Here is a 9,439-nt window from a genome sequence, read left to right on the forward strand (position 1 = left end):
TTATCTTTATTAATTAAACATATAGCTTTCACCGGATCACCAGATTGGATGACAAATCTTTTTCTCGTAAAGTGGTGTCTGAGGCAGGAACAGGGGAACAACTACTGTGGTTACTATGTTTACAAGTTTATCAAGGTGGTCTCCCAAAGAACTTCTACAGAGAAACTCAAAGTACGTTAAAAATACACTATATATTCATTTAATTATTATTATTGATTGTATTACTATGTCTTTATATATATATATATATATATATATATATGTACATATATTAATTTATTTTCCTTTAATTCAAACCTGTAGACTCGATGGTTGGAGGAAAAGGTCATACGGCAAGACCAAATCAAAGCAATTCAAGAGTCTATAGCCGGATTTTTTAATGAGCAGGTCATCGATTCCAAGGGCGAGTTCTACTTCGACCCAACACTGCCATGGAAGCCAAGCTAGAGGATGAGAGGAAACTTGTTATATCACAACAACTGTAATGCAATCTTTTTGTAATATATGCACATGAAATAATATAATGTAAAATACACGTATGCATGCATGCATGTAAATATATATATGATGCATGCATATATATATATATATATATATATATATATATATTATGCTTGAATTGTGTGATTTAATACGTTCATTGTGCTTGAACCGAAACATACTATACGCGCGTATAAATATATAATTAGCAGTGTACAATACGACTTTGAAAACCTATTTTGAAAAGAAAAGAAAAAAGGAATAAAACCTTTAGTCCCGGTTCCTGACCCGGGACTAAAGAACTCCCTTTAGTCCCGGATGCTTGCTCCCGGGTGGAGAACCGGGACTAGAGGGGGTTCCCCACCGGAAGTAAAGCTCTGTTCTCTACCAGTGTGGGTGGCCAATGCCAATTTGACTCCCATTCCATGAACGAGGAATCATCGATCGCAGTTGTCACAAAAAGTTTATATGATTAAACATTACCGAGTGTTGGAAGATAGATAGACGGTCATCACATGAAACCACCGCCATTGCACAACACAAGCCTGAATAGCCATCATATCATCATTGGCGCTTGACGGGCTTGCCTTCCCTCGTCCTGCAGGCCACAGATGCTTGTTTGTTTTTCTGTAAAAATTATCAAATATAAAAAGTTTTGATTTGAGTTGGGATAGAAGTTTGAAATCGATGATCTGTAGCTCTAACAGAAGTACTCCCTCTGTCCCGTATTGATTGTCGCTCTGGCACACTTCAGCTCTGTCCACGTTCACACCTTCTATTGTGCATCTGGACCATCCATTTGTCCATATTCATAGGTTTTGTGCTGCACCTCCTCAAAAGCTACAACAACACTGATAAAGGCTGATAAAGGGACCAAGGAGTATGTTGGCAAAGAATACGACTTGAACGAGGCGACGCATGGACACGGTTTTTTGCAACAGCTTGCCGTTCTAGCGGCAAAGACCCAAATAAAAGCAGCAGCACCCCCATGCCACAGCCTGCTGGGCCTTAAGAATTTTTTTATGCTACGATGGAATGGAACCATGGGCCGCTCAGCAGACTCGTGGGCAGGCCTGGCGAACGCCGCCCACTGGAGTAGTGGAGTGGAGTCCTGAAGTGAAGGCCACAGAAACAGCAGCAGGAGTAGTAGAGGATTTCAGTCACAAAAGTCCAGCAGTTCCTAGCTTCAAGTGCTGGACTAAAGCTGCACCTGCAGTAGTCCTGCACGCAGGGAATGGAGTTACTGTCTCTCACCGAGTCGATGGGAGGCTGGCATGAGCTGCAGCTGCATGCTTGCTGCTCTCTAGCCCCGCACCAAACTCTGATGACTGCTAAGTGCAGTATTAACCATCCATGCCATGGATGATCTTCTCCATGGGATCGCACCAGACAGCAATATATATAAGAGCCACAAGAAGGTCTACTTGGCCTCTGCGCTTCTCAGCGGTCAGCGCTCAGCCCCTCATACTTGGCCATCGCTGCTCAGTTGATCTCAGAATTTCTAGCTTGGCAGTCTGCAGGCTGCAGATACATGATTTCCTTCCTCATCAAGAGGTTGGAATGAAGATAATGTTTACTCATGACTTTGATTCCAAGGGTACAAAAATTCGCTTTTATTGGATTTTCATATATATGAACATAACATTCGTGATATATAATAACTGGTATCAATTTGTCCTAAAAAAACTGGTATCAATGTGTAATTCATTTTTTTCTCGAATACACAGGAGAGATGCATATCTTTGTATTATAGAGAGGAAGTCCATGTATAATTCTGACAATCCATACAATAGGCATGAAGATAATCACATCCAAATATTTCAAAGCATTTCGTCATCACCTGCCAAGACATACGTGAAAATGGCACTAGCATATAATCATAGATAGAGACAGCAAGAGCCCAAGAAAGCAACACATATACACACCTGCAATATTTAAGGTTCACAGATCCGGCATTTAGCCAGCAACCAACTCAAAATGGAGTTCACAAATGACAATTGCTGTAGTTCAGTGCAACCATCGAGACCAAAAACAAAGACAAGGTAATTACAGATCATCATCTCTCACGTAAGCTTTACCTAGAGATCGTCTCAAAGTTTTGCCTCCTCTTTGCCTGATTGGCTGAGAAGTGAAGTCACGATCAGACTCATGCGAGTTTCCAGCTTCACTGATGCTCTCTTGGATGCTATGGAGGTCGAGAAAGCCGTTCATGTTGTTGCCACCCGGGACTTGATACGCCCGGGCCACTGGCCGGCTCGTCGACGGGGCAGAGGAATCATGAGGCATGTTTGAAGCTCTCTTGTAAGCCTTAATAGCTAGAGATCGTGTGAAAACTTTACCTTCGCCAGGCCTGACTAGCCGAGAAGAGGCATCATGATAAGACTCATCATCTGAGCTTTCAGCAGATAAACCTGCACTACTGATGCTGCCATGAACGTACTCCAGCTCCTGCTCCAGGTCCCTGAGTACCTCTTCCATCGATGGCCGCTCCACTCTATTTTCTGCCAGGCACTTCAACGCAATGCTGCAAAATATCATCAGAGGATGTGGGCTGATTGTGCCTACAATTTTCTGATCAACGATTTGCTCCAGCTGGTCATTCTTCAGCATTATTCCCGTTACCCACTTTGCCAAGTTCACCTTGTCCTTGGGAAGTTTTTGGTCAATCGCTGGTCTGCCACATAGGACCTCGAGCAAGACAACACCGAAAGAGTAGACATCAGACTTCTGGGTCAGCTGCAGCGTATCATAGTATTCAGGGTCAAGATACCCAGGGGTGCCCTTCACTTGAGTGATGACATGAGTTTCGTTCAACTCAGGACCATCCTTGGATAGCCCAAAGTCAGCAATCTTGGCACAGAGGTTCTCACCAAGCAAGATGTTTTCAGACTTGACGTCACGGTGGATAATGCCCTTCTCAGAACTAGTATGAAGATAGTGCAGTCCCCTCGCTGCTCCCACACAAGCCTCCAGCCGCTCCGGCCAATTGAGGGAGGGTTTATCAGAGCCATAGAGATGGCTCTTTAGAGTCCCATTTTCCATGTATTCGTAAACCAAGATCATTTCATTCTCTTCATCACAGTACCCAATCAGATCAACCAAATTGGGGTCTTTCAGCCTTGCTAACAGTTCAATCTCCGCTCGGAACTCCTTCCGACCTTGCCAAGATGCCATCTTCTTCCGTTTCACGGCAACCTTGGTACCACACTTTAACACTCCCATGTAAACGTCTCCAAAACCTCCAACTCCAATGACCAGTTCCTTGTCAAAATTGTTTGTTGCTTGTTGGAGCACATGGAAAGGAAATGAACAAGGCCGATTATTTTCCGGAGCCTTTCCCTTTCGCCTAGCAGCTCCCTTGATTTTCTCAAACAAGCGAACCATGATGGTATATAACCTGAGTTAAAGTACGTGATGTTAACCTGAGTTAAAGTAATGATGACGATGCTGAGGTGGAATTAGTAAAAGAAAGAGAAGACGGCCTACGTACTAGGCTAATAAGTAGGCCCGCAAGGATCATATTGAATAAAAGTGACATATAATGGACCCAACTAGATCAACTATGCAGGGGTGGTTCGTGATTTAGTGATTGAAGAAAGTTCAAATGGTAATTTGGACTGGAGATTTTGGGCTGTTAAACATGGAAGTCATTGATTGTTGTATTCATGGCCAGATCAATCGTGATAGTGCATCCAGCCATTATTGTAGCCTATCTGACAATATAGAATAGCTATCAGTATTGTGATCTCATTGTGATGACACATGTGCTGTAATCTTTCATGTATACCTCATGCATTGTAATACATAAAGTGGATCAACCCAAAGGGTTGATATAGTTGCATAGAAAGTACTTAATGATAAAAAAGAACAATACACAAGAATCCCTGACTGATTGCATGACTAGTCGAACTACAATGGTTTTTAATTGCTCAATTACCTATTGTTTGTAATTTGGGGCAAAGTTAGATAAGGAATTAGATCAATTCCTAGTATTTGACAACTAGAGAAGCTTGGATGTCAATTGTATGCTCAGCTAACATGATGTGGGTGAAGTAGCAAACTCAAAGGTTGTTTGGAGAGATTTCTGCTGTAGTCTCCTAACCTAGAGAGGCATGCCGTGAAAAAGGTTTGTATCCCTTGCTTTCATCTTTGATCTTTCTGTCTGTTTTTCTTGTTCTGAATGCTAGATTGCTAGTTACAAACAATGTGAAGGGGGTTTTTGAGCACTTTGCAGCAACCAGTGTTTATGGTCATCTGATCAAGCTACAATATGTTTTGGGTCACATGTATTGTTGTATGGTGACTCAAATCCTACTTTGACTAGGACTTAAGAGAGATGTGTGCTATTTAGGAATTGAGTGTAGAGTCCTATGTACCAGGAATAAAATTCTTGCTTGCATGTAATGGGGTCTTGGAGGGAACTTTGTAGGGGGGGGGGGGGGTATGTAAAAATCAGAGGGTCCTAGATGGCCAAGTAGTTAAAGAAGGCTTACTTTGAATAGTTTGTCTAAGTCTTAGTTTTGAGATCTTGTTTGGTTTATATAGTGTAGTGTGTTTAGGTTCATTTGCTTCACTGCTTACTTTGCCTTTCAAATGTGAGTATTTGCATGTCTGGCCAAGTAGAAAAAGAAGGCTTGCTTTGAATAGTTTGTCTAAGTCTTAGTTTTGAGATCTGGTTTGTTTATATAGTGTAGTGTGTTTAGGTTCATTTGCTTCTCTACTTACTTTGCCTTTCAAATGTGAGTAGTATTTGCATGTCTGGCTAAGTAGAAAAAGAAGGCTTACTCGAATAGTTTGTCTAAGTCTTAGTTTTGAGATCTGGTTTGGTTTATATAGTGTAGTGTGTTTAGGTTCATTTGCTTCACAATGTAAAACATGTATAATATATGGCAAACAATGTAAAAAAGTGGTTGATAATAACAAGCCAATGGACAATCAGTAGTGTTACAAGTGCAAATAATTATTTAGACATGCAAATACTCACATTTGAAAGGCACATGTACCAATTAATTTGTGATTCAACACTAAAATTATGTACTTAGCCACGAGCTGCTTCTGATTTTTACTATGCATATGCAACTACATCATACCATTTGTTATGATATTTTTGGATTGATCTTGCTCTTTTAATGATATTTTTTAACCTATTCAGGGATGACTTTTGAATTGCTCTTCCTCTTGGGATGTTTATTTTTTTTAAAAAATAGAGATGAATTTTCTGATTTCTCGAATGTCAAGTTTTTTTCTGATTTTTTTTTTTGGAATTTTAGAGATGGATTTTGGATTGTTCTTGCCCTTACTTTTAAAAAATGTGTAGGCTATAGGGGTAGCCAAACCAAGCCAATCTAAGGGTCGGTGTCAAAGGAAATGAACATATCCTGGGGTTAACCCCAAAGATGGAAGGGGAACGTAAACACTACAGGAATCGGCCTCTTTGCCGACTGCCGAAAGCAGTCGGCAAAGGCTGAAAAAACGGTCGGCAAAGGCTTTGCCGACCGTTTTTCGCCTAGGCAGTCGGCAAAGGGGTGCCGGGAGAGAAGATGTCGGGAAAGAATTCTTTTCCGACTGCCTTCCGGACAGCAGTCGGTAAAGGCTTCCCCGACGGCCGTATAACCAGTCGGTAAAGACTCCGTCGCTGTCCCGTCCCGTCTCCTTTGCCGACCGCCTTCCTGGCAGTCGGTAAAGGCTTTCCCGACTGCCAGGAGAAAAGCAGTCGGCAAAGGCTTTCCCGACTGCCAGGAGAAAAGCAGTCGGCAAAGGATTTCCCGACTGCCAGGGGAAAATCAGTCGGGAAAGCCTTTGCCGACTGCTTTTCTCCTGGCAGTCGAAAAAGGCTTTCCCGACTGCTTTTCTCCTGGCAGTCGGCAAAGGCTTTGCCGACTGCCAGGAAGGCGGTCGGCAAAGCTGGAAAATTTTTTTTTTCTCTTTTCTCTCCTGTTTTTTCATATACATATCACACTTTAAAGTACACAGATCACACATTTATATATATAAGCCAAATGCACGCATATATAACACGAATTCACATATAGATCACATCCAAGCATCCATAAGCATTAATATCCATACAGTCCACAGATCATCGAAACATAAAAAACAAGTGCGCAAGTCCAACATCAAACCAAAAGAACTTCACTCCTCGTGCGACCCACGGTCCCTATGCTCATCCTGAACTGAAGGCCACGAAGACCATGAGGACTGGCCTTGCTGGAGCGGCGCCGACGTGTAGCGGTGCTCCCACCCCGGTGTGTGCGCGTGGTGGGTATGTGGCAGAGGGTAGCTCACCGCCGCTCCGGTCCCGTACTGTGGAGGCCGAGGAAGACCGCCACCCGGAGGCCCGAAGTATGTCGGAGGCGAAACAACCTGCCACCCAGGAGAACGTCCATCTGGAGGAGTCGGGTTCGAACCCGCTGACATTGACTGCACAAAGTAGACATGATCTCATTAGTAGCCACACAGACCTCGTGAAAACAATGGAGACCAATATATATACTCACCGTACTCCCCGTAGGGTCAATAGGTGCTGGACCGAACATCGTGGCGGGTAAAGGAGGCATGACAGCACCAGGGATCTGAATGCTCTGAATGTAGCTGGCAAAGTCCTGCCTCCAGCGCAAAGCCTCCTGCCGATGGGCCTCCTCTCTGGCCGCTATCTCCCGCCGATGGGCCTCCTCTCGGGCCTCTGTCGCGGCCCGCAGCTCGGCCAGCTCGGACTGCAATGTCACACCCAGGTAATTAGGTACATATGTAAAACCAATTAACGAGGAATGGAACTGAAGGTACCTGAACCGCTGCCAACGTGGACGGCTGCCGACGGCGTATGGGGACGTCGGAGGTCGTGCTGGTGGACCTACGAATCTGGGATCGGCGACTGTTTCTTCGTGCCATCACTACGCTCTACCTCCACAAACCTAGAGGCTTTGCACTTTGGACAGTGTGTGTGCGCTCTCAAGGTCTTCCCCCCTAAATAGGACGCACCCATTAGGACAAGCATGGATCGACTCATAGTCCATCTTAAGTGCACGAAGGAGCTTCTGTGACGTGTACTCATTCTTCGGCAGCTCGTGACCCTCCGGAAGCATTTCCCCAAATATTTGCAACATGAGATTAAAGCCTTCCCGACTCATGTTCAACTGCGACTTCAACCCCATTAGACGTCCCATGCATTCCAGTTGCGACAGTGTTGTATACTTGTGAAGTGGCTTCTTTGCCGACTCCATCATTTCATAGAACGCCTTTGCGGTTTCCTCTGGATCCTCCTCCACCAATCTTTCATTGCCACGTGCCTCGTTGAAGTCTACAATCATGTCATCCACCCCGGCATCGCCATCAAACTTCTCGAGCTCTGCTCTCACCTCCTCTCTAATACGGGCCTTTTTCACCATGGAAGATCCACGTCTTGTAATCTTCCACATAGCCGTTTCTGTACAGATCTTTCCAAATCTCATCCTTTATTTTTCTTTTTGAGTTCTTACAACTCCTACAGGGACACGGCATCCGAATCGACCCTCTAGCAGCCGGGCCAAATGCTTGGTCTAGGAAATTAGAGGTTCCCCCTAACCCAATCCTCGTCCTTTCTTGCAAAGCCCGTGTACATCCAATCACGGTTAGCCATCCTCTGTAATACATATGCATAAGCAAGTAGTAAAACCAGGCATTGCATCTACATGGCGTTCCTACCTGCTAATAGGTGAAGGATAGGTCCTAATCCCACCCGCGGATGCGTAGATGGGTTAGCTTCCATGCATGCCCACGTCTGAATCGGAATTTTGGCAGCACCTCCCCGCTGTTCTCCAGATACACGTCCCCGTAGGGAGTGTGTGTATCCGGAGAACAACCGGGAGGTGCAACCGAAACTACGACTCAGACATGAGCAAGACATGGAAGCTAACCCATCTACGCATCCGTGGGCTGTCCAAAAAACGTGGACAATCCGAAACAGATACGGTTGGAAGTACTACTTCCAACTGTATCAATTTCGGACGGGAGACACCTAACTTGGTGACGCGACCTAGACCATGATACGGGAAGAGGGGTTATACCTAAGGGTGCCGAGGTGACGCTGTGCAGGCCGACGACCAAGGCACGGGGCTACTTCGGATCCGCGCTTTTCTGAAACACAACAAAACAATATAAGTACAAATTTTCGGCAGAACCTCCCTTGTACGGAGAGGTTTCCAGAACCTGCAAAAAGAATTCAACATCACATACACGGCTCGATGGCCGACATCACATACACGGCTCGATGGCCGACATCACATACACGGCTCGATGGCCGACATCACATACACGGCTCGATGGCCGACATCACATACACGTTGACTGAACACATTCCTCACACAGCTCGTTTGACTGAACACTTGTTTTCGTCTCAAAATTCAGCACGGTTCTAAGAGGGTGGGGGGCGCTAAATAATAGAAGGCTAAAAATGCAACTAGCCGTATACTAATAGATATTAACAAATAACATAAATGATGATATCTATTCAAAGTGCTCTTATGCCCTACAAGCTACAATATGACTGAATCACTAAATATTCAAAATCGAAAATAGAAGCTGATCTGGATCTCAGTAAAACAGTAGGCAGTAGCTCACCGAGATGTGCAGCTGCAGCAGAGATGACAGATGCAGGACTGCAGGAGCCAGGAGCAGGGGGGGCAGCCGGCCAGTCGGGAGCAGGAGCCTGGGCGTGGCCGCCGGCCGGGCCACGGCGGAGGGCAGCCGGCGGGAGGCGGCTTGCCGGCTTGGCCGCTTGGGGAGGAGACCAAGAGAAGGCAAGGAGGAGAACGGGCGGCGCCGCAGCGGGCAGCGACAGGGAGAGCCGGAGGACGAGGACGGAGGCGGAAGGAGAAAGGGTGGGGGAGGGGAGAGGGAAGGCGGGCGGGGGGGAGGGCACCGGGACGAGGGGACGAGGAGGGGACAGGCAGAGGAACGGACGCAGGGGAAAAGGAGGGGAGGG

The 9,439-nt window shown here is 45.5% G+C and overlaps 1 protein-coding gene across 1 annotated transcript; it reads right to left on the reverse strand.

Moving 5' to 3' along the window:
* Positions 1–2,526: 2,526 nt before the first annotated feature.
* LOC136531687 (receptor-like protein kinase HERK 1) lies at positions 2,527–3,864 on the reverse strand. The gene has a single exon (XM_066524341.1). It carries the CDS (start codon positions 3,862–3,864, stop codon positions 2,527–2,529), a length of 1,338 nt encoding a protein of 445 aa, XP_066380438.1.
* Positions 3,865–9,439: the final 5,575 nt, after the last annotated feature.

The sequence above is a fragment of the Miscanthus floridulus genome, unplaced genomic scaffold (assembly GCF_019320115.1).
Source record: "Miscanthus floridulus cultivar M001 unplaced genomic scaffold, ASM1932011v1 fs_416_3_4, whole genome shotgun sequence".
NCBI lineage: Eukaryota > Viridiplantae > Streptophyta > Magnoliopsida > Poales > Poaceae > Miscanthus > Miscanthus floridulus.